Genomic DNA, 26,482 nt, shown 5'->3' on the forward strand with positions numbered 1-26,482 from the left:
TATAATTGCAGACAACAGCTAAAGCCATGAGCCACAGGATCCAATGGTATCACAGGGAGAATTTTAAATACTTGAGCTTCCTTGCAGTCACTAACCCCATAGATAGATAATACTCGTACATAGAGGTACATCTGTACATAGCAGTATATTTCTATGTATTTGTAAAGGGAGAATACAAGATTTTTTTTCTTCCCATACATTACTAAAAAATAATGAAAAACAATTACAATAATGTCACTTTTAATTAGCTTTTTTAAAAAATAAAAAACACAAATGAGCAAATAACATGAACATATTTAGTGTCCCTGTAATATCGCTACGATCCGCACAACTCGGAGATCACGTTATTTATGTGGATCGCTAAATGGTGTAGAAAATGACGTGATTGATATCTTTTCTCTACTAAACCAATAAAAAGTGATAAAAGTGTAACGCTGAGGCTGTGTTCACACGTAGTGTAAATGCTGCATTTTTTCTGCACGTTTTCTGCAGAAAATACGCCGCGATAAGGCTAGTTTCACATTAGCGTTTACGGCCGCAGCGTCGGGCTGCGCACGGCCGCCGCTAAGCCCCGCCCCCTGTCGCGCCTCTGCCGGTAGCTCCGCCTACGGACGCATGAAGCTGCATGCGTCCCCTATCTTTAGCACTGGGGACGCAGGCCGTGCACAGTATGCGTTTGGCGGCGCATGCGTCCTTTTGACACTGCGCTGACCAGCGCCAAACGCAACAGGTTGCAATTTGGTGCGCTTGGCGCAGCGTCAAAAGGACGCATGCGCCGCCAAACGCATACTGCGCATGGCCTGCGTCCCCAGTGCTAAAGACAGGGGACGCAGGTCGCGTGCAGCGTCATGCGTCCGTAGGCGGAGCAACCGGCGGAGGCACGGCAGGGGGCGGGGCTTAGCGGAGGCCGTGCGCAGCCCGATGCTGCGGCCATAAACGCTAATGTGAAACTAGCCTAACAATCTTCTCCGTTTGTTGTGTCTGCTGCATTTCTTTTAATGCGTTTTCCCCCTTATTTGATGAGTTTTTGGTGCAGATGTGTATCTGCATTTTTAGTACTACATAAAAGCTTTCAGTCTGCACGTAAAAATGCAACAGTGATTTTTTGTTTTCAGGCTCCACACAGAGGCCTATAGAGAAAAATAAAACTGCACTATGCAACAGCGTTTTTGCTAAATATTTAGGTCTTGTTCACATGTAGCGCAAATACTGCGTATTTTCTGCTGCTTTTTCTTTGCACGGAAATTCTACTGCGTTTATCTATCCAACTGGATGTTATTTCATGAAATCACCGCCCTCGGTGCCTCTAAAGACGCTGCTGAACAGTGTGGTTTTGGTGCTTTTTATCTTCTAGCGGCTTCTATGTGGAGCCTAAAAAGAACGCATGTAAAAAAAACCTGCAGTTACTTTAAGAGCAAAATGAAAGCGTTCTTGTACTATAAAAAACAAAAACACTGCTTCATATCGGTATGAAAAATGCATGAAATGAGGGGAAAAGACCTAACAAACTGCAGCAGTAATGCAATAATCAAAGAAGAATGTACAGTTTGGTGCTGATCCTGCGGAAAACAAAAAAACCCACAGTATTTACGCTATGTGTGAACACGGCTTTACAGACGCAAAAAAGGCAGATGTCATATATGGAAGCTACATAGAGATGAAAATAAAATCAATGGGTCCCAACTAGAGATGAGTAGGACGCACAGATGACGTCTCACCAGCCCCGGGTGATCAAATGCCGCTCCAGGGACACTGGAAGGTCAGAGATTCGCGGCCTCCCGCCCAGCTGGCAAATACCACTGATCTGGACCGGAGTCCTGTGAATTGATCAGCTCATCTCCCAACTATCTCGGATACAGCGGACAGCCCCGGGATTTGGGTCTACGCCCTGCAGTCTCGAGCGTCTACTAAATGTCCCTCACTACCACCGTCCCTGTGACAGGGGTGAAAGAAATGGCAAATGGGCGTGGATTGTCCCGCATACTTTGTCCCTCTTTCTGTTCTTCAAAAGCTGGGAGGTACGACTGAGCTCAGTGATGGGCTGCAGCACTGTTGACAAGCCTCCCAACCGTCCCGGATCTAGTGGGACAGTCCCGATTTTGACTGCCTGCCCCGCTGTTCGGGGCGGGAGGTTATTTTTTCCCCGCACTGCACTGAGCCACCACGCCCCCCATGCACCGACCCCATCCTCGCCCTCCCAGAGAGACCCACCGCAGTCCCTCACTGATAAATCCCAGCAATGACGTCGCTGGGCTGCTCTGTGCGCACAGGACCTGTGGTGAGATCACAGGAGGGGAGTCAGGGGTCACATGATCAGGGGCCTCAGTGCATGCAGGACTCTGATGTGCTGGTTGTCATGCTGCTGGATGAGAAGAAATTTTTGTGTGGGGTCAGGAGGGGTTTACAGGGTGGATGCAGCAGGGCTGTGTGCACGAGGTGTAAGGAGCGGAGCTGCGTGTGTACGAGGTGTACGGAGCGGAGCCGTGTGTGTACGAGGTGTACGGAGCGGAGCTGTGTGTGTACGAAGTGTGTGGAGTGGAGCTGTGTGAGTACGAGGTGTACAGAGCTGAGCCGCGTGTGTACGAGGTGTACGGAGCAGAGGTGTACGTAGCGGAGCCGCGTGTGTACAAGATGTATGGAGCAGAGCCGTGTGTGTACAAGGTGTACGTAGCGGAGCCACGTGTGTACAAGACGTATGGAGCGGAGCCGTGTGTGTACGAGGTGTACAGAGCAGACAGAGCCGTGTGTGTACAAGATGTATGGAGCAGAGCTGCACGTGTACGAGGTGTACGGTGCGGAGCTGCTTGTGTTCTCAGTGTACGGAGCAGAGCCGCATGTGCACGAGGTGTGCGGAGCAGAGCTGCATGTGTACGAGGTGTACAGAGCGGAGCCGCGAGTGTACGAGGTGTACGGAGCGGAGCCGCGAGTGTACGAGGTGTACGGAGCGGAGCCGCGTGTGTACGAGGTATACGGACCAGAGCCGCGTGTGTACAAGTTGTATGGAGTGGATCTGTGTGTGTACAAGGCATACAAAGCGGAACCGTGTGTGTATGAGGTGTGCGGAGCCATGTGTGTACAAGGTGTATGGTGGGGAGCATTCATACCTCCCAACCGTCTCAGATCCAGTGGGACAATCCCGATTTTAAGAGTCTGCCCCGCTGTCCCGGACGGGAGCTTACTTTTCCAGCGGACACAGGAGTACACAGCGGAGCCCCGAGAACACTTTAAAACTCAAAAGTGACGTTCCACTGAAAGTGATGTGCTGGAAGCTGACTGGAAATGAGGTAATTTCAGAAGGAGATTGTGATGGAACCATGGAGGCACTTCAGGGAATGCTTCAGATCAATCACCGTGTTCTCCTCAACGCGGACAGCGGCATTGCCTTGGAATCGGGGATGCCGGCCACGTGAGCGGATCTTGATATTTCCTGCATCGGGAGGCTCAGGTGGGCATTACAATGGGAGCCGGGCTGCTATAGTATCTTTAGAGAATCTTTCTTTCTCTCTCTGTTTCTTGCTCTCTCTCTGTTCTTTCTTTCCCCTCTTTCTTTCTCTTTTTTCTTTCTCTCTGTTCTTTCTTTCTCTCCCTCCCTTTTCTCTTTCTCTGTTCTTTCTTTCCCCTCTTTCTTTCTCACCCTCTGTTCTTCCTTTCTTTCTCTCTGTTCGTTCTCTCTTTGTTCTTTCTTTCTCTCTGTTGGTGGAGAATCAATAAAGCTACAGTCTGAGCACTTTGCCTACTTCTCAAAAACACATCAGGTCTATTTGCATCATTACTTCCTGCCATCCAAATCACGTGACCCACCAGTCTGTCACTGCAGAAGTAGCCAGGACGTAACGCCGATAACCCATCACTCATCGATTCTATCGGCGATCTGACTTTTTCAGTTCCTCACTCATGACGAGGGCGCTCCCTCCGGCCTCTGCGCGTGCGCATGAGCGACCAGGCGCGTCCTATTTCGGCTTCCGTACTAGAGCTGGAAGCCGAAATAAAGATGGCGGCCCCCGTGGAAGAAGGTTCCGCCGCAGAGCGAATAAAGTAAGGATTTCTATTAGTGCTGCAGGTGTTACGCTTGTACACGTGGCTACAGCGGCCGCAGTCACCGATTATTCTCAGCTTGTAGCTCCTTTTCCCGGGGAATAGCTGGAATTAGGGGCCCGTGACTTGCTCTGTATGGGAGAGGCGCTGCAGCACGTCCTCTGTAGTCTCTATGGCGTGAGAGCTGCTGTCACCATAAATCGTCTGCTCTGGCAAATAATTGTTCTTCCTTACTGCTGTTCCTCTGTTATTCCTCCTGGAAATGCCCCACTGCACACTCCTAGCTTAATCTATGCAGGACCCCATATAAAATATAACCAGAAGCTACTCCCCTCCTGCTCCACCGCTCTTTCACCGTGACTCCTCCTGCCCAGACGTCAGCCCATCCCAGGATTTCATCAGTAATTTATTTATGAAGGCCTGGGATGGGCTGAAATGTCTGGGACTTGGATTTCCATATGTGCGTTAAATGAACTTCAGGTCACAGCCAGGAACCTTTTTTTAGGCTAGTTTCACATTTGCATATGGAGGAGCTGCGGAGGGATGTGGACGTCCTCCGTGAAGCTCCACCCACTGCCACACCTCCTCCGGTCAGCTCCGCCTTCAGCAACATACTTCTGCATGCGGCCTGCGTACCCTATATTTAACATTCAGTACGCAGGTCGTGCAGATGCCTCTGCTTGCGTCGTTTTGATGATGCGGCGACCCGCGTTGAACGCAACATGTTGGAATTTGATGCCGTCGCCGCATTGTCAAAGCGATGCATGTGGAGGCATCCGCACGACCTGCGTACCGAATGTTAAATATAGGGTACGCAGGCCGCATGCAGAAGTATGCTGCTGAAGGCGGAGCTGACCGGAGGAGGTGTGGCAGTGGGTGGAGCTTCACGGAGGAAGTCCACATCCCTCCGCAGCTCCTCCATACGCAAATCTGAAACGATCTACTGCTTTTTCTCCACGAGCACCACTGCAGAAAACATAGTGCCGACCCACTTTTTTCTTTTTACTTGTTCCCAGGACTGTGGAGTTGGTATAAAATGGAGCGACTTCTAAAATATATAATACATTGGGTACAGTAGTACTATGCAGGATGTGCTGTAAATGTTTTAATAACAATTTGGGAAAGTTCTGAAATGTCTGTTCTGTTCCTGATCAAAGGATCTGGGAGAGGAATCTGTGCTGCACTTTATGTCCATGCTCAGTAGTGACCAGTGCTGTGGGGTCATAGATGAGATGAATCTGTGCTGCACTTTATGTACATGCTCAGTAGTAACCAGTGCTGTGGGGTCGTAGATGAGATGAATCTGTGCTGCACTTTATGTACATGCTCAATAGTAACCAGTGCTGTGGAGTCGTAGATGAGATGAATCTGTGCTGCACTTTATGTACATGCTCAGTAGTGACCAGTGCTGTGGGGTCATAGATGAGATGAATCTGTGCTGCACGTTATGTACATGCTCAGTAGTGACCAGTGCTGTGGAGTCGTAGATGAGATGAATCTGTGCTGCACTTTATGTACATGCTCAGTAGTGACCAGTGCTGTGGGGTCGTAGCTGAGATGAATCCGTGCTGCACTTTATGTACATGCTCAGTAGTGACCAGTGCTGTGGAGATGTAGCTGAGATGAATTTGTGCTGCACTTTATGTACATGCTCAGTAGTTACCAGTGCTGTGGGGTCATAGATGAGATGAATTTGTGCTGCACTTTATGTACATGCTCAGTAGTGACCAGTGCTGTAGGGTTGTAGCGGAGATGAATCTGTGCTGCACTTTATGTACATGCTCAGTAGTGACCAGTGCTGTGGAGCCATAGATGAGATGAATCTGTGCTGCACTTTATGTACATGCTCAGTAGTGACCAGTGCTGTGGAGCCATAGATGAGATGAATCTGTGCTGTACTTTATATACATGCTCAGTAGTGACCAGTGCTGGGGAGATGTAGATTTGATGAATCTATGCTGCGCTTTATGTACATGCTCAGTAGTTACCAGTGCTGTGGAGATGTAGCTGCGATGAATCTGTGCTGCCCTTTATGTACATGCTCAGTAGTGACCAGTGTTGTGGCGATGTAGCTGCGATGAATCTGTGCTGCCCTTTATGTACATGCTCAGTAGTGACCAGTGCTGTGGGGTCATAGATGAGATGAATCTGTGCTGTCCTTTAAGCACATGCTCAGTAGTGACCAGTGCTGTGGAGATGTAGATGAGATGAATCTGTGCTGCACTTTATGTACATGCTTAGTAGTGACCAGTGCTGTGGGGTCGTAGCTGAGATGAATTTGTGCTTCACTTTATGTACATGCTCAGTAGTGACCAGTGCTGTGGGGTCATAGATGACATGAATCTGTGCTGCGCTTTATGCACATGCTCAGTAGTGACCAGTGCTGTGGAGATGTAGATGAAATGAGTCTGTGCTGTCCTTTATGCACATGCTTAGTAGTGACCAGTGCTGTGGAGTCATAGATGAGATGAATCTGTGCTGCGCTTTATGCACATGCTCAGTAGTGACTAGTGCTGTGGAGATGTAGCTGAGATGAATCTGTGCTGCACTTTATGTACATGCTCAGTAGTGACCAGTGCTCTGGAGATGTAGATGAGATGAATCTGTGCTGCACTCTATGCACATGCTCAGTAGTGACCAGTGCTGTGGAGATGTAGCTGAGATGAATCTGTGCTGCACTTTATGCACATGCTCAGTAGTGATCAGTGCTGTGGGGTCATACAGTTGTGGCCAAAAGTATTGACACCCCTGCAATTCTGTCAGATAATACTCGGTTTCTTCCTGAAAATGATTGCAAACACAAATTCTTTGTTATTATTATCTTCATTTAATTTGTCTTAAATGAAAAAAACACAAAAAGAATTGTCCTAAAGCCATATTGGACAAATGTATTGGCACTGTTCGAAAAATCATGTGATGCTTCTCTAATTTGTGTAATTAACAGCACCTGTAACTTACCTGTGGCACCTAACAGGTGTTGGCAATAACTAAATCACACTTGCAGCCAGGTGACATGGATTAAAGTTGACTCAACCTCTGTCCTGTGTCCTTGTGTGTAACACATTAAGCATGGAGAAAAGAAAAAAGACCAAAGAACTGTCTGAGGACTTGAGAAACCAAATTGTGAGGAAGCATGAGCAATCTCAAGGCTACAAGTCCATCTCCAAAGACCTGAATGTTCCTGTGTCTACCGTGTCATCAAGAAGTTTAAAGCCCATGGCACTGTGGCTAACCTCCCTAGATGTGGACGGAAAAGAAAAATTGACGAGAGATTTCAACGCAAGATTGTGCAGATGTTGGATAAAGAACCTCGACTAACATCCAAACAAGTTCAAGCTGCCCTGCAGTCCGAGGGTACAACAGTGTCAACCCGTACTATCCGTCTGCGTCTGAATGAAAAGGGACTGTTTGGTAGGAGACCCAGGAAGACCCCACTTCTTACCCCGAGACATAAAAAAGCCAGGCTGGAGTTTGCCAAAACTTACCTGAAAAAGCCTAAAACGTTTTGGAAGAATGTTCTCTGGTCAGATGAGACAAAAGTAGAGCTTTTTGGGCAAAGGCATCAACATAGAGTTTACAGGAGAAAAAAAGAGACATTCAAAGAAAAAAACACGGTCCCTACAGTCAAACATGGCGGAGGTTTCCCTGATGTTTTGGGGTTGCTTTGCTGCCTCTGGCACTGGACTGCTTGACCGTGTGCATGGCATTATGAAGTCTGAAGACTACAAACAAATTTTGCAGCATAATGTAGGGCCCAGTGTGAGAAAGCCGGGTCTCCCTCAGAGGTCACGGGTCTTCCAGCAGGACAATGACCCAAAATACACTTCTAAAAGCACCAGAAAATGGTTTGAGAGAAAGCACTGGAGACTTCTAAGGTGGCCAGCAATGAGTCCAGACCTGAATCCCATAGAACACCTGTGGAGAGATCTAAAAATGGCAGTTTGGAGAAGGCATCCTTCAAATATCAGGGACCTGGAGCAGTTTGCCAAAGAAGAATGGTCTAAAATTCCAGCAGAGCATTGTAAGAAACTCATTGATGGTTACCGGAAGCGGTTGGTCGCAGTTATTTTGGCTAAAGGTTGTGCAACCAAGTATTAGGCTGAGGGTACCAATACTTTTGTCTGGCCCATTTTTGGAGTTTTGTGTGAAATGATAAATGTTTTGCTTCATTCTCTTTTGTGTTTTTTCATTTAAGACAAATTAAATGAAGATAATACCAAAGAATTTGTGATTGCAATCATTTTCAGGAAGAAACTGAGTATTATCTGACAGAATTGCAGGGGTGTCAATACTTTTGGCCACAACTGTAGATGACATGAATCTGTGCTGCACTTTATCCACATGCTCAGTAGTGATCAGTGCTGTGGGGTCGTAGATGAGATGAATCTGTGCTGCACTTCATGTACATGCTCAGTAGTGACCAGTGCTGTGGAGATGTAGCAGAGATGAATCTGTGCTGCGCTTTATGTACATGCTCAGAAGTGACCAGTGCTGTGGGGTCAGAGATGAGATGAATCTGTGCTGCACTTTATGCACATGCTCAGTAGTGATCAGTGCTGTGGGGTCATAGATGAGATGAATCTGTGCTGCACTTTATGTACATGCTCAGTAGTGATCAGTGCTGTGGTGTCATAGATGAGATGAATCTGTGCTGCGCTTTATGCACATGCTCAGTAGTGACCAGTGCTGGGGAGATGTAGATGAGATGAATCTGTGCTGCACTTTATGCACATGCTCAGTAGTGACCAGTGCTGTGGAGTCATAGTGGAGATAATTCTGTGCTGTACTTTATGCACATGCTCAGTAGTGACCAGTGCTGTGGAGCCGTAGATGAGATGAATCTGTGCTTCTCTTTATGTACATGCTCAGTAGTGACCAGTGCTGGAGAGCCGTAGATGAGATGAATCTGTGCTGTACTTTATGCACATGTTCAGTAGTGACCAGTGCTGTGGGGTCGTAGATGAGATGAATCTGTGCTGCGCTTTATGCACATGCTCAGTAGTGACCAGTGCTGGGGAGATGTAGATGAGATGAATCTGTGCTGTGCTTTATGCACATGCTCAGTAGTGACCAGTGCTGGGGATATGTAGATGAGATGAATCTGTGCTGCGCTTTATGCACATGCTCAGTAGTGACCAGTGCTGTGGGGTCAGAGATGAGATGATTCTGTGCTGCGCTTTATGCACATGCTCAGTAGTGACCAGTGCTGGGGAGATGTAGAGATGAATCTGTGCTGCACTTTATGCACATGCTCAGTAGTGACCAGTGCTGTGGAGTCATACATGAGATGAATCTGTGCTGCACTTTATGCACATGCTCAGTAGTGACCAGTGCTGTGGAGTCATAGATGAGATGAATCTGTGCTGCACTTTATGCACATGCTCAGTAGTGACCAGTGCTGTGGGGTCAGAGATGAGATGAATTTGTGCTGCACTTTATGCACATGCTCAGTAGTGACCAGTGCTGTGTGGTCATAGATGAGATGAATCTGTGCTGCACTTTATCCACATGCTCAGTAGTGATCAGTGCTGTGGGGTCGTAGATGAGATGAATCTGTGCTGCACTTCATGTACATGCTCAGTAGTGACCAGTGCTGTGGAGATGTAGCAGAGATGAATCTGTGCTGCGCTTTATGTACATGCTCAGAAGTGACCAGTGCTGTGGGGTCAGAGATGAGATGAATCTGTGCTGCACTTTATGCACATGCTCAGTAGTGATCAGTGCTGTGGGGTCATAGATGAGATGAATCTGTGCTGCACTTTATGTACATGCTCAGTAGTGATCAGTGCTGTGGTGTCATAGATGAGATGAATCTGTGCTGCGCTTTATGCACATGCTCAGTAGTGACCAGTGCTGGGGAGATGTAGATGAGATGAATCTGTGCTGAGCTTTATGTACATGCTCAGTAGTGACCAGTGCTGTGGGGTCAGAGATGAGATGAATCTGTGCTGCACTTTATGCACATGCTCAGTAGTGACCAGTGCTGTGGAGTCATAGTGGAGATAATTCTGTGCTGTACTTTATGCACATGCTCAGTAGTGACCAGTGCTGTGGAGCCGTAGATGAGATGAATCTGTGCTGCTCTTTATGTACATGCTCAGTAGTGACCAGTGCTGGAGAGCCGTAGATGAGATGAATCTGTGCTGTACTTTATGCACATGTTCAGTAGTGACCAGTTCTGTGGGGTCGTAGATGAGATGAATCTGTGCTGCGCTTTATGCACATGCTCAGTAGTGACCAGTGCTGGGGAGATGTAGATGAGATGAATCTGTGCTGCGCTTTATGCACATGCTCAGTAGTGACCAGTGCTGGGGATATGTAGATGAGATGAATCTGTGCTGCACTTTATGCACATGCTCAGTAGTGACCAGTGCTGTGGGGTCAGAGATGAGATGATTCTGTGCTGCGCTTTATGCACATGCTCAGTAGTGACCAGTGCTGGGGAGATGTAGAGATGAATCTGTGCTGCACTTTATGCACATGCTCAGTAGTGACCAGTGCTGTGGAGTCATACATGAGATGAATCTGTGCTGCACTTTATGCACATGCTCAGTAGTGACCAGTGCTGTGGAGTCATAGATGAGATGAATCTGTGCTGCACTTTATGCACATGCTCAGTAGTGACCAGTGCTGTGGGGTCAGAGATGAGATGAATTTGTGCTGCACTTTATGCACATGCTCAGTAGTGACCAGTGCTGTGTGGTCATAGATGAGATGAATCTGTGCTGCGCTTTATGCACATGCTCAGTAGTGACCAGTGCTGTGGGGTCAGAGATGAGATGAATCTGTGCTGTACTTTATGTACATGCTCAGTAGTGACCAGTGCTGTGGGGTCATAGTGGAGATGAATCTGTGCTGCACTTTATCTACATGCTCCGTAGTGACCAGTGCTGTGGGGTCGTAGCTGAGATGAATTTGTGCTGCACTTTATGTACATGCTCAGTAGTGACCAGTGCTGTGGAGATGTAGCTGAGATGAATTTGTGCTGCACTTTATGTACATGCTCAGTAGTTACCAGTGCTGTGGGGTCATAGATGAGATGAATTTGTGCTGCACTTTATGTACATGCTCAGTAGTGACCAGTGCTGTAGGGTTGTAGCGGAGATGAATCTGTGCTGCACTTTATGTACATGCTCAGTAGTGACCAGTGCTGTGGAGCCATAGATGAGATGAATCTGTGCTGTACTTTATATACATGCTCAGTAGTGACCAGTGCTGGGGAGATGTAGATTTGATGAATCTATGCTGCGCTTTATGTACATGCTCAGTAGTTACCAGTGCTGTGGAGATGTAGCTGCGATGAATCTGTGCTGCCCTTTATGTACATGCTCAGTAGTGACCAGTGTTGTGGCGATGTAGCTGCGATGAATCTGTGCTGCCCTTTATGTACATGCTCAGTAGTGACCAGTGCTGTGGGGTCATAGATGAGATGAATCTGTGCTGTCCTTTATGCACATGCTCAGTAGTGACCAGTGCTGTGGAGATGTAGATGAGATGAATCTGTGCTGCACTTTATGTACATGCTTAGTAGTGACCAGTGCTGTGGGGTCGTAGCTGAGATGAATTTGTGCTTCACTTTATGTACATGCTCAGTAGTGACCAGTGCTGTGGGGTCATAGATGACATGAATCTGTGCTGCGCTTTATGCACATGCTCAGTAGTGACCAGTGCTGTGGAGATGTAGATGAAATGAGTCTGTGCTGTCCTTTATGCACATGCTCAGTAGTGACCAGTGCTGTGGAGTCATAGATGAGATGAATCTGTGCTCCGCTTTATGCACATGCTCAGTAGTGACTAGTGCTGTGGAGATGTAGATGAAATGAGTCTGTGCTGTCCTTTATGCACATGCTCAGTAGTGACCAGTGCTGGGGAGTCGTAGATGAGATGAATCTGTGCTGCACTTTATGTACATGCTCAGTTGTGACCAGTGCTGTGGAGATGTAGCTGAGATAAATCTGTGCTGCATTTTATGCACATGCTCAGTAGTGACCAGCAGGGCTGTGGAGTCGGAGTCGGAGTCGTGGAGTCGGAGTCGGTGCTCATTTTGGTGGAGTCGGAGTTGGAGTCGGTATAAAATGGACCGACTCCGACTCCTAAAATATATAATAAATTGGGTACAGTAATTCAATGCAGGATGTGCTGAATATTTTTTCATAGGAGTTTGGGAAAGTTATGAAATGTCCTATAAATGACTGTTATATTCCTGATCTAAGGCTACATTCACACACAGCGTTTTTCCTGTATTTTTTGAGGATACGTTTTTCAGCTGCAAAAGCTGATCATCTTTTTAAAAAACTGTATCGCCTGAAAGGTTTTTGAGCTCATAGATAATGTTTTCAATAGCAAAAGCAGATTAGAAATCTGCTCTATCTATCCATTTATCCATATCTGTCTATCCATATCGTATCTGTACCAAAAAGAATGAAAACCGGGTAGTACACCAATATATATTCTGTTCTATCTAAATATCTTGATTATTGGATCATAAAAAATGATTAAATGTCTGAGGTTCACATTGTACTACAATAAATTTTTCACTTAAATATAAGCAATATGTGTGGGAGTCGGAGTTGGAGTCGGAGTCGGTGTAAGGGAAATTGAGGAGTCTGAGTCGCAGGTTTGGCTTACCGACCCAACAGCCCTGGTGACCAGTGCTGTGGAGTCATAGTGGAGATGAATCTGTGCTGTACTTTATGCACATGCTCAGTAGTGACCAGTGCTGTGGGGTCGTAGATGAGATGAATCTATGCTGCGCTTTATGTACATGCTCAGTAGTGACCAGTGCTGTGGAGATGTAGATGAGATGAATCTGTGCTGCACTTTATGCACATGCTCAGTAGTGACCAATGCTGTGGGGTCGTAGATGAGATGAATCTATGCTGCGCTTTATGTACATGCTCAGTAGTGACCAGTGCTGTGGGGTCGTAGCTGAGATGAATTTGTGCTGCACTTTATGTACATGCTCAGTAGTGACCAGTGCTGTGGAGATGTAGCTGAGATGAATCTGTGCTGCACTTTATGCACATGCTCAGTAGTGACCAGTGCTGTGGAGTCATAGTGGAGATTAATCTGTGCTGTACTTTATGCACATGCTCAGTAGTGACCAGTGCTGTGGGGTCATAGATGAGATGAATCTATGCTGCGCTTTATGTACATGCTCAGTAGTGACCAGTGCTGTGGAGCCGTTGATGAGATGAATCTGTGCTGCTCTTTATGTACATGCTCAGTAGTGACCAGTGCTGTGGAGTCATAGTGGAGATGAATCTGTGCTGTACTTTATTCATATGTTCAGTAGTGACCAGTGCTGTGGAGTCATAGTGGAGATGAATCTGTGCTGTACTTTATGCACATGCTCAGTAGTGACCAGTGCTGTGGGGTCGTAGATGAGATGAATCTATGCTGCGCTTTATGTACATGCTCAGTAGTGACCAGTGCTGTGGGGTCGTAGATGAGATGAATCTGTGCTGCGCTTTATGTACATGCTCAGTAGTGACCAGTGCTGTGGAGATGTAGGGGAGATGAATCTATGCTGCGCTTTATGTACATGCTCAGTAGTGACCAGTGCTGTGGAGATGTAGATGAGATGAATCTTTGCTGTACTTTATGCATATGTTCAGTAGTGACCAGTGCTGTGGAGTCATAGTGGAGATGAATCTGTGCTGTACTTTATGCACATGCTCAGTAGTGACCAGTGCTGTGGGGTCGTAGATGAGATGAATCTATGCTGCGCTTTATGTACATGCTCAGTAGTGACCAGTGCTGTGGGGTCGTAGATGAGATGAATCTATGCTGCGCTTTATGTACATGCTCAGTAGTGACCAGTGCTGTGGAGCCGTTGATGAGATGAATCTGTGCTGCTCTTTATGTACATGCTCAGTAGTGACCAGTGCTGTGGAGTCATAGTGGAGATGAATCTGTGCTGTACTTTATGCACATGCTCAGTAGTGACCAGTGCTGTGGGGTCAGAGATGAGATGAATTTGTGCTGCACTTTATGCACATGCTCAGTAGTGACCAGTGCTGTGTGGTCATAGATGAGATGAATCTGTGCTGCGCTTTATGCACATGCTCAGTAGTGACCAGTGCTGTGGGGTCAGAGATGAGATGAATCTGTGCTGCACTTTATGTACATGCTCAGTAGTGACCAGTGCTGTGGGGTCATAGTGGAGATGAATCTGTGCTGCACTTTATCTACATGCTCCGTAGTGACCAGTGCTGTGGGGTCGTAGCTGAGATGAATTTGTGCTGCACTTTATGTACATGCTCAGTAGTGACCAGTGCTGTGGAGATGTAGCTGAGATGAATTTGTGCTGCACTTTATGTACATGCTCAGTAGTTACCAGTGCTGTGGGGTCATAGATGAGATGAATTTGTGCTGCACTTTATGTACATGCTCAGTAGTGACCAGTGCTGTAGGGTTGTAGCGGAGATGAATCTGTGCTGCACTTTATGTACATGCTCAGTAGTGACCAGTGCTGTGGAGCCATAGATGAGATGAATCTGTGCTGTACTTTATATACATGCTCAGTAGTGACCAGTGCTGGGGAGATGTAGATTTGATGAATCTATGCTGCGCTTTATGTACATGCTCAGTAGTTACCAGTGCTGTGGAGATGTAGCTGCGATGAATCTGTGCTGCCCTTTATGTACATGCTCAGTAGTGACCAGTGTTGTGGCGATGTAGCTGCGATGAATCTGTGCTGCCCTTTATGTACATGCTCAGTAGTGACCAGTGCTGTGGGGTCATAGATGAGATGAATCTGTGCTGTCCTTTATGCACATGCTCAGTAGTGACCAGTTCTGTGGAGATGTAGATGAGATGAATCTGTGCTGCACTTTATGTACATGCTTAGTAGTGACCAGTGCTGTGGGGTCGTAGCTGAGATGAATTTGTGCTTCACTTTATGTACATGCTCAGTAGTGACCAGTGCTGTGGAGATGTAGATGAAATGAGTCTGTGCTGTCCTTTATGCACATGCTCAGTAGTGACCAGTGCTGTGGAGTCATAGATGAGATGAATCTGTGCTGCGCTTTATGCACATGCTCAGTAGTGACTAGTGCTGTGGAGATGTAGATGAAATGAGTCTGTGCTGTCCTTTATGCACATGCTCAGTAGTGACCAGTGCTGGGGAGTCGTAGATGAGATGAATCTGTGCTGCACTTTATGTACATGCTCAGTTGTGACCAGTGCTGTGGAGATGTAGCTGAGATAAATCTGTGCTGCATTTTATGCACATGCTCAGTAGTGACCAGCAGGGCTGTGGAGTCGGAGTCGTGGAGTCGGAGTCGGTGCTCATTTTGGTGGAGTCGAAGTTGGAGTCGGTATAAAATGGACCGACTCCGACTCCTAAAATATATAATAAATTGGGTACAGTAATTCAATGCAGGATGTGCTGAATATTTTTTCATAGGAGTTTGGGAAAGTTATGAAATGTCCTATAAATGACTGTTATATTCCTGATCTAAGGCTACATTCACACACAGCGTTTTTCCTGTATTTTTTGAGGATACGTTTTTCAGCTGCAAAAGCTGATCATCTTTTTAAAAAACTGTATCGCCTGAAAGGTTTTTGAGCTCATAGATAATGTTTTCAATAGCAAAAGCAAATTAGAAATCTGCTCTATCTATCCATTTATCCATATCTGTCTATCCATATCGTATCTGTACCAAAAAGAATGAAAACCGGGTAGTACACCAATATATATTCTGTTCTATCTAAATATCTTGATTATTGGATCATAAAAAATGATTAAATGTCTGAGGTTCACATTGTACTACAATAAATTTTTCACTTAAATATAAGCAATATGTGTGGGAGTCGGAGTCGGAGTTGGAGTCGGTGTAAGGGAAATTGAGGAGTCGGAGTCGCAGGTTTGGCTTACCGACCCAACAGCCCTGGTGACCAGTGCTGTGGAGTCATAGTGGAGATGAATCTGTGCTGTACTTTATGCACATGCTCAGTAGTGACCAGTGCTGTGGGGTCGTAGATGAGATGAATCTATGCTGCGCTTTATGTACATGCTCAGTAGTGACCAGTGCTGTGGAGATGTAGATGAGATGAATCTGTGCTGCACTTTATGCACATGCTCAGTAGTGACCAATGCTGTGGGGTCGTAGATGAGATGAATCTATGCTGCGCTTTATGTACATGCTCAGTAGTGACCAGTGCTGTGGGGTCGTAGCTGAGATGAATTTGTGCTGCACTTTATGTACATGCTCAGTAGTGACCAGTGCTGTGGAGATGTAGCTGAGATGAATCTGTGCTGCACTTTATGCACATGCTCAGTAGTGACCAGTGCTGTGGAGTCATAGTGGAGATTAATCTGTGCTGTACTTTATGCACACGCTCAGTAGTGACCAGTGCTGTGGGGTCGTAGATGAGATGAATCTATGCTGCGCTTTATGTACATGCTCAGTAGTGACCAGTGCTGTGGAGCCGTTGATGAGATGAATCTGTGCTGCTCTTTATGTACATGCTCAGTAGTGACCAGTGCTGTGGAGTCATAGTGGAGATGAATCTGTGCTGTACTTTATGCACATGCTCAGTAGTGACCAGTGCTGTGGGGTCGTAGATGAGATGAATCTATGCTGCGCTTTATGTACATGCTCAGTAGTGACCAGTGCTGTGGGGTCGTAGATGAGATGAATCTGTGCTGCGCTTTATGTACATGCTCAGTAGTGACCAGTGCTGTGGAGATGTAGATGAGATGAATCTTTGCTGTACTTTATGCATATGTTCAGTAGTGACCAGTGCTGTGGGGTCGTAGATGAGATGAATCTATGCTGCGCTTTATGTACATGCTCAGTAGTGACCAGTGCTGTGGGGTCGTAGATGAGATGAATCTGTGCTGCGCTTTATGTACATGCTCAGTAGTGACCAGAGCTGTGGAGATGTAGGGGAGATGAATCTATGCTGTGCTTTATGTACATGCTCAGTAGTGACCAGTGCTGTGGAGTCATAGTGGAGATGAATCTGTGCTGTACTTTATGCACATGCTCAGTAGTGACCAGTGCTGTGGGGTCGTAGATGAGATGAATCTATGCTGCGCTTTATGTACATGCTCAGTAGTGACCAGTGCTGTGGGGTCGTAGATGAGATGAATCTATGCTGCGCTTTATGTACATGCTCAGTAGTGACCAGTGCTGTGGAGCCGTTGATGAGATGAATCTGTGCTGCTCTTTATGTACATGCTCAGTAGTGACCAGTGCTGTGGAGTCATAGTGGAGATGAATCTGTGCTGTACTTTATTCATATGTTCAGTAGTGACCAGTGCTGTGGAGTCATAGTGGAGATGAATCTGTGCTGTACTTTATGCACATGCTCAGTAGTGACCAGTGCTTTGGGGTCGTAGATGAGATGAATCTATGCTGCGCTTTATGTACATGCTCAGTAGTGACCAGTGCTGTGGAGCCGTAGATGAGATGAATTTGTGGTTCACTTTATGTACATGCTCAGTAGTGACTAGTGCTGTGGAGATGTAGCTGAGATGAATCTGTGCTGCGCTTTATGCACATGCTCAGTAGTGACCAGTGCTGGGGAGATGTAGATGAGATGAATCTGTGCTGCGCTTTATGCACATGCTCAGTAGTGACCAGTGCTGTGGAGATGCAGCTGAGATGAATCTGTGGTGCACTTTATGCACATGCTCAGTAGTGACCAGTGCTGTGGGGTCAGAGATGAGATGAATCTGTGCTGCGCTTTATGCACATGCTCAGTAGTGACCAGTGCTGTGGAGATGTAGATGAGATGAGTCTGTGCTGCAGTTTATGCACATGCTCAGTAAGGACCAGTGCTGTGGGGTCATATATGAGATGAATTTGTGCTGCACTTTATGTACATGCTCAGTAGTGACCAGTGATGTGGAGATGAGATGAATCTGTGCTGCACTTTATGCACATGCTCAGTAGTGACCAGTGCTGGGGAGATGTAGATGATATGAATCTGTGCTGCACTTTATGTACATGCTCAGTAGTGACCAGTGCTGTGGAGTCATATATGAAATGAATCTGTGCTGCACTTTATGTACATGCTCAGTAGTGACCAGTGATGTGGAGATGAGATGAATCTGTGCTGCACTTTATGCACATGCTCAGTAGTGACCAGTGCTGGGGAGATGTAGATGATATGAATCTGTGCTGCACTTTATGCACATGCTCAGTAGTGACCAGTGCTGTGGAGTCGTAGATGAGATGAATCTGTGCTGCACTTTATGTACATGCTCAGTAGTGACCAGTGCTGTGGAGTCATAGATGAAATGAATCTGTGCTGCACTTTATGTACATGCTCAGTAGTGACCAGTGCTGTGGGGTCATAGATGAGATGAATCTGTGCTGCACTTTATGTACATGCTCAGTAGTGACCAGTGCTGTGGGGTCATAGATGAGATGAATCTGTGCTGTACTTTATGTACATGCTCAGTAGTGACCAGTGCTGTGGGGTCATAGATGAGATGAATCCGTGCTGCACTTTATGTACATGCTCAGTAGTGACCGGCGCTGTGGGGTCGGAGTCAGGGAAATTGCTAAGTCTGAGGTTTGGTTTACTGATTCCACAGCCCTGCTTGTGCCAATTGCAGCCTATGAGCGGCCCGCTTGTTAGTGTTCGAAAATTTGCTCTGAAAAAGTATAGTTTGTAGCTGACAAGCGGATGCTCGTTTGCTGCAGCCTGCACATGAGACATGACAGAACAAGTATGCTCGGATATGACGTTGCTCGGATAGTTTTGCTGAAGTAGGTAAGTTGAAATTTTTCTTATTTTATAGAGTGTCCTGAATGCTTTAAAGGGAACCTGTCACCAGGTTTGACCAATTTGAGATGCAGCCACCACCTTTCAGACCTGTTAGGGTATTTGCACACGCTGCGGATTCTGCTGCTTTTCCGCAGCGTTTTTGGCTCTGCAGAAACGCAGCAGATTTTGCTGCGTTGTACAGTACCTTTATTTCCTTTGGAAATAAAAAAAAGCTGTGCACATGCTGCGTTTTTTTCCGCGCGGTTTTGCTGCGGTTTACAATCCGCAGCATGTCAATTGTTTGGTGCAGAAACGCTGCGGTTTTACACCTCATCCATTATGAGGTGTAAAACCGCAGGGCAAAACCGCAGTATAAACGCAGATAATCCGCAGATAAACCGCAGAAAAACCGCAGCACTTTGTCCTGCGGATTTCCTGCGGTTTTCTCTACAAAATCCGCAGAGACTAAAAACTACGTGTGCACATACCCTTAGGGTGTGTGCACAAGCTGCGGATTCTGCTGCGGATCCAGCCATGTGGATCCGCAGCAGTACCGCAGGCATTATACAGTACCATGTTAGCCAATGGGATTTAAAAACCGCAGTGTACATGCTGCAGATTTTTCCGCAGTTTTAAATCCGCAGCATCTACATTCTTTCTGCGGATTCCGCAGCGGTTTGACACCTGTTCCATTGTCCAGGTGTCTCTCCGCAGGGGAAAACCGCCGGCAAATCCGCAGGTCACTTTAACTGCGGTTTTAAAATCCGCAGATGAATCTGCACTGTGTGCACTCACCCTTATATGGTATACTGTAATCTATAATGTTGTATATCTGCCCCCAACCCTTCCTGCAAGACAAGAAAAACTCCTTTTTTATTATACTCACATGTCGGGCGAGATTAACACAAAAATGGCCAGAGTTCATGTAGGACTGGCGCTTCAAATCAGTAGTTAAACTATGATTCTGACGACAATCTACATCAGAAATATGAAGAGATCCAGAGAAAATCTAAAATATAAAAACTTTATTATTGCTAATGAATTAAAATCCAACAATACCATAAAAAAAGATAAATAGCGGAATGTCTCACAATAAGAGACGCCACAAAGTAAAAATGAATTAATCAAATGTGTAACCAGGTATTAATGCATATAATCGGGATCTTTTGAATATATAATAAAAAAAGGAAATTCCAATGGTAAAGACCGCCAGTAAATCCCAGGTGGCTCAAGCAGTCTCCAAGTGAGCAAAATACCTTACCGTGAGGGGAGAGAGACAACGCAGCTAGAAAATAGGGTATATGCAGTGAGTCAATGAACTGTGCTGATCTTGGTGAGATCATCGCAGTTCACAGTGTCGCACCAATGGATGAGCGCCGCCTCCAGCAGCCGCCGAAGGAGATCGGCACAAACAGTACCGCTGATTCCCAGGCGCCAGTGCATGTCACACACACGGATGTCATCAGTGACTTATCAGGTCCATTGAAACACACTGACATGTGCAGACCCATTCACTTGAGAGAGACCACGCAGCTAGAAAATGGGGTATATGCAGTGAGTCAATGAACTGTGCTGATCTTGGTGAGATCATCGCAGTTCACAGTGTCGCACCAATGGATTACCAAGTGGGACACTATGGATTTCTTTCACGATAATGACTTCAGGGCATTAGGTGTTAAGGTGAGAATAGTGTGTTTTTTTTATTTTATTCATCATTTTACACTTGAAGTAGAGAGCGGGGGCTGAAGACAACTCTCAGCATTGTCCCTTTCTCGTGATGACCTCAGCACGAGCAGAGAAAATGATGAGCGCCGCCTCCAGCAGCCGCCGAAGGAGATCGGCACAAACAGTACTGCTGATTCCCAGGCGCCAGTGCATGTCACACACACGGATGTCATCAGTGACTTATCAGGTCCATTGAAACACACTGACATGTGCAGACCCATTAATTTGAACGGGTCTACGTGAGAAAATTGTCACCCCGTATACTGGAAACACTGACGTGTGAAAGGGGCTTCATACAGGGTACCTCTTCCATCACATTTTTGGCAGTTCTCGCCTCACACTTAAATTGCAATGGAATTTCCAATTTATTAATAAATTAAAATTTTGTTTTACTTAAATTATTTTTTTTAAATCCTTTTTAAATGTCCTATATATATTTTTTTCTTTTGTAAACTCCAAACGCCATTGTTCTCAGCAGCGATCTGGGAGTCAGAGATGCGTTCAGGGTTCTTCCCCATGCTGTTTTCCTTCCATTCAACACCTTGTAGGGTCTGCCGGAAAAATGCTCGGATTTCCCATTGACTCCCATTATATTCGTTACTCGAAATGAGCATCCTGAGTATTAGGAATTGCTTGGTTCGAATAACGAGCATCCGAGCATTTAAGTGCTCGCTCATCTCTAGTAGTGATATCTATTTGTTCCTCAGTTACAGGTCTGTGGCCTTCCATCTCAAACTTACTGAATCTGAAGTTTTCTTCTAGCTGCTGTTCACCTTCATTATTGTTATTCATCCGTTTAATTGGACATTTCAAATAGCAAGAACCTGTTCTTTTTTTTAGTTCATAATCTTGCAGAACTTTTCCATTAAGGCCACCCAATTTATTATATGTTTTAAGAGTCGGTCCATTTTACACCGACTCCACCAAAATGGACACAGACTCCGACTATGTTGTGAGGTTGGCTCTGGTTTCCTGTTATATGTAATAGTCCTTAAATTTGAAAATCTCCAATAAAAACATTTGATTAAAAAAAACCCCTATGTTATTTACATGTACAATTACTTTTTAGTTACTACAGAGGATACACTCATTTTTGTGGTTTTCTTTCTTGGGTTTTATCTGTGCAGGGGCCACAATGTGAACGTGCTCTTACACTCTGCAGGTATTCCAATTTATAGTCCTGCTCATATCTTTGGTTTTGCTGTCATTTGATACATTGCAAAATCATGAGAAATCTGCTGTTCTTTGCAGCCCAAAAATTTGCAACCTATGAACTCAGTCTTTAAACTTAACGTCTCAAATATCCTGCCATTGCATCTGTTACAGTCACAAAAAAGCCAGATCTTTGTTAAAGAAGGAACGACGGAAAAAGAAGAGACAAGAGATAGCAAAACTTCGAGACACAGGTGAGTGCAAGAATTCCATATACCCCTCTTCTGGGTTCCCTGTGTAATCTGTCCCCCACCACCTTGTCATATTTTTATTCACTTCCCTGGAAGCATCACTTTGATGCTTTTGTCTCTTAAAGGGAATCTGTCACCCCATTTTTGGACTATCATCTGCCGGCACCACCATCAAACATTCTGTAATGCTGTAGATAAGCCCCCGATGTAACCTGCAAGATGAGAAAAAAGAGTTATATTATACTCACCCAGGGGCGATCCGGGTCCGGTTTTGGTCCGATGGGTGTATCGGTCCAGTCCGGCGCGCCTCCCATCTTCTAGCGGAGACGTCCTCTTCTCTGCTTCCCGTCGCGGCTCCGGCGCATTCTGCTCTCCCCTGTTGAGGGTAGAGAAGAGTACTGCAGTGCGCAGGCGCTGGACCAGGTCAGAGAGGTCCTGCGCACTTTAGTACTTTACTCTGCTCTCAACAGGGCAGAGCAGAGTGCGCCGGAGCCGCGACGGGAAGCAAAGAAGAGGACGTCTCCGCTACAAGATGGGAGACGCCGGACCGCGACACCCATCGGACCAAGACCAGACCGCCCCCTGGTGAGTATAATCTAAAGGCCCTGTCACGCACTGCGATCTCGCTAGCGAGATCGCTGATTTTGTGACGCTACAGCGATCTTGCCAGCGAGATCGCTGTGTGTGACGGGGATCAGCGACTGGCCCCCCTGCCGGGTATCACTGATCGTGCTCGATCGGCCTGGGCTGTTTTTTGATCGCTGGTCTCCCGCTGGCCAGCACGCATCGCTGCGTGTGGCAGCGAGAGATCAGCGACGCTGGTTTCTAATGTAAACATCTGGTATCCAGGAGCCGCGGCTCTTAAATACCCGATATTTACAATAGAAACCAGCGTCGCTGGTCCTGTTCGCTGGAGGGGCTGTCTTATGACAGCTCACCAGCAATCAGCCTAACGATGTCCCAGTGATCCCATCATGTCGGATCGTTGGTGGGATCGCTGGGACATTGTTTTGTGTAACGGGGCCTTAACTCGTTTTTCTTATCTTTTAGGTTACATCGGGGGCTTATCTACAGCATTACAGAATGCTGTAGATAAGCCCCTGATGGCGGTGCCGGCAACTGATAGGGCAAAAATGGGGAGACAGATTCCCTTTAAAAACATTTTAAAATGGACCCACGCTGTATAATAAAGAGCACCAAGTGTTCTGATGAGGGCCTCGCTCTGTGCCTGGTCACGTCGCCCTCTTCCTCCGATGTGGACGACCTCTCTTGTGTCATCACAAATTCGAAATAGAATCTTGCGCACTCGTGTTGTTGACAGGACGACTGCTGCATGGGGGGCAGTGCAAAGTAATCGTCAGCACACTATTCAGTCCGAGGTGCAGGTATTGTTACCGTGCACGGGGGGCTCCAGACTTAAGGGCCTGTCACACTAAGCGATATCTCTAGCAATATCGCTATAATGTCACTGGTTTTGTGACGTAGCAGCGATATTGCTAGAGATATCGCTGTGTGTGATACTTACCTCCGACCGGCTCCCCCGCTGATTATCGCTGATCATGCGAGAACGTCCTGGACCGTTTCTCGTAGTCAGCTTCCTGTGGCGCCGACGAGCGTCGTGTGGACGCGGGCAGGAGGACGTCAGGATCGCCTCGTCTGACAGGTAAGTAGCGACCCCCGACCGCTGCTTTGTCGCTGGTGAGATCTGCCTGTGTGGCAGCTCGCTAGCGACCACTTAGCGATGCACCAGGGATCCTGACCGCGTCATATCGCTGGTGCATCGCTATGTGTGACAGTACCTTTAGCTACATATTGTCAAATGCAGACAAGAAATATCCTCTCATCATTGTGTTCAAATATAATGTATGAAAGGAACATAGGAGTGTAAAGAAGGGCATAAACAACAGATCTGCACATTTCTATATCATTTGAATTCGAGATAAAATAAATCTATTTATCTGTTGATTTGGTAGAAGGAAATCAGGAACGTGTCAGTGCTGAGGATGAAGATGAAGATGATTTACAGGATGAGATTGAAAGGTATCAAACCAAATAGTTTTCAGGTATCAATGTGTTTGTACATTTCTTTGTTGCATGAAACCTATCCAGTTAAAGCATATAAAACATATACCTTAACTGACCATTAAAAAACAAAATTGAACATTTTTAGTTTAGTTTTAATGGCTTGAGGAACCCTGAAAGATTATCCTCAAAATCCTAAATTATTCCCTATCCCTACTTTCAGGAAAAAAAAGTAGGACTTGCGCTCTGCCCCATAGAATAACATTGGTCCGAGTGTGAATCCATGTTTTGTCAGTTTGCACTTGAATGTAAAGTACTGTGGTGTGCGCCTGGCCTTAGAGTGATCTCTTCTGGGGAGGGTGATAATGGTCTTGAATGTTGTTCATTTGTACAAAATCTGTCTGGATTGGTGGAGTCAAAACTCTTAAGGGATGGATGTGTAACCTTTCCCAGCTTGATGGGCATCAGCAACTGCCTTTCTAAGTTCTTCAGAAATCACTTTTGTACGTGCTATGATGCACATCCACAAACATTTTGTGAAGATCAACGTTGATAGATCCATGTTCTTTAAATAAAACGGGTCGCCCACTCATACCTGATTGTTAACCAATTGATTCAAAACACCAGACTCTCATTTTGCCTTCAAATTATTTGCTAATTCTAAAGGTTCACATACTTTACCACTAAGATATAGTATATTATATAATTTTCCGCAATAAAAAAAATGTAAAAATTGTCAGTATGATAATTTTGATAAATGTTTTTGACTTGATTGTCTTTATCCTACTTTTAGGACTGTTGTGAAAATCTGATGTCATTGTAGGTCAAAGTTATGCCAAAATATGGAAAATTCTAAATGGTTCACAAGCACCACTGTGTAATATATTATTTTATCTGTCTACGGGGCTTACTGTACCCTTGTATGCCTCCAATTTTATACAAGGGATAGTTGAATTTTATATCAGTCTGTCACCTTCCAGGCTTTGGACCTGTAACAAGAAGTGATCTTGAAGGTTTCACTCTGTAAAGTCCACTAAAGGGCATTTGTGCGTGTCTTATGCTGGAGGTCTTTGGTTTTCCATTTGTTGAATTGAGTAATATGTTTTTAATGGTATCTACAGACAGAGACTACATGAAGAATGGCTTGTTCGAGAACAGAAAGCTCAGGAAGAATTTCGGCTAAAACTTGAAAAACAGGAAGCGGCTCGAAGACGTGAAGAAGAGGAGGTATTGATGAAAAATAATGCACTATATTCCCTTTATGATGATATTGTCTTGTTTCTAGCTAACTAAAATGCTATGTCCATATTTACTAAAGTTCTTGGTATTTTGTTTTAACCTTAATATACTGTGTGAGTGACTTTTGTATTTCCTACGTTTTACACAGAGAAAGCTGATAGAGGAATGGAGACAACAGGAAATAAGGGAGAAGGCGGAAGAACCCGAGCAAGTGAAGAAGAGAGAAAGAGAGGTGATTCCGGCTCTGGGAGGATAGGACAGCTCATATCCTATTTCGGCTGTAGTCATTTTAGTTAGATCCTATTTAGAAATATATAGCTGTCGTCATCCAGAGATCCCCCACCCGGGAGCCCTTCCATGGGACTGGATTATGTAGTCACTCGTTCTTTTCAGTAGGCACCACGTAGTAATCCGTGTGGGGACAATGATGGGTGATTGCCAGGGGTTCGAGTAGATGGGCAATCTTCTGACAGCTGGTTGTCTCAACGGGCCAAATTAATGAGAAAACCTAGTAAATCTGCTGTATTTCTCATGGGTGCAGTGTTTTTAAGCCCTCCTGACATGTTTGGTTTAGTACATAATTACATGCTCTATAAAATTAAAATTTTGGCTGTTGTGCCGTTCCTCTTGTCAATTTGCTACTAAATTGACCATCGTTTGCTACTGATTGGGAGGGTGTCCCTGTACAGAAGCCAGAATTGTTACTTGATGGGGTGTAGATCTGTGTATATACTAATGGACATGTCAGGAGAGGTGACAGGTCCTCTATAGGATAATGCAGGTTGTATCAGTATGTAAGATATCTGCTGTACAGTCAGCTGTGCTCATAAGTTTATGTATCCCAAGTGCATAACCATTAAGTAATCCATAGTTTTTCATGCCCTTTGTTCTTACCATCATGTATTGCCTCCATTTACATTAACCATTTACATTAATTGCAGCTTTTTTTGTGATGGTCATAAATGAGACTCTCTATTTTCTGATTTGGTAAATTCGCCAGATCCTGTAAATGCTTTTAGCATGACCTTCATGTTCTAGCTTTTCCCAAAGCTGCACAGCGCTGTTGAGGTCAGGAGAACTGTGACGGCCCCTTCACACCTTCACTTTCTTTTGAAGAGGCTATTACGGAATCCATTCTGAAGTAAAGTTTTTTTGGTTGTTTCAGCATGCACTATACAGACATGCTTGAATGAAAATGGTTTGTATCGTAAAAGTAATGCACAATATGAACTACTTCAGGACCGCCCATAGATTTTAACCTTCCAGGTGATCCACATATTTGCAATGATGTTCTAAAACGTCATAGCATAATAAGGAGCTGCACGAGATTG

At 45.6% G+C, this 26,482-nt stretch overlaps 1 protein-coding gene across 3 annotated transcripts in view; it reads left to right on the forward strand.

Moving 5' to 3' along the window:
- ZRSR2 (zinc finger CCCH-type, RNA binding motif and serine/arginine rich 2) overlaps positions 1–26,482 on the forward strand; it is a 143,795-nt gene that overhangs the window by 66,272 nt on the left and 51,041 nt on the right. The window contains exons 1-6 of one of the 3 annotated variants that reach the window (XM_073565263.1): positions 5,027–5,104; positions 21,615–21,649; positions 21,814–21,893; positions 23,864–23,930; positions 25,034–25,139; positions 25,300–25,383. In XM_073565263.1, coding sequence (XP_073421364.1) covers positions 5,072–5,104; positions 21,615–21,649; positions 21,814–21,893; positions 23,864–23,930; positions 25,034–25,139; positions 25,300–25,383 — 405 coding nt within the window. In that variant the 5' untranslated portion in view covers positions 5,027–5,071. Of the gene's footprint in view, positions 1–3,763; positions 4,036–5,026; positions 5,105–21,614; positions 21,650–21,813; positions 21,894–23,863; positions 23,931–25,033; positions 25,140–25,299; positions 25,384–26,482 lie in introns of those variants that run through there. The other 2 variants (XM_073565262.1, XM_073565261.1) reach the window with 2 other exon arrangements.

This window comes from Dendrobates tinctorius, unplaced genomic scaffold, assembly GCF_039654945.1.
Source record: "Dendrobates tinctorius isolate UK_male_01 unplaced genomic scaffold, ASM3965494v1 ptg000016l, whole genome shotgun sequence".
Taxonomy (NCBI): domain Eukaryota; kingdom Metazoa; phylum Chordata; class Amphibia; order Anura; family Dendrobatidae; genus Dendrobates; species Dendrobates tinctorius.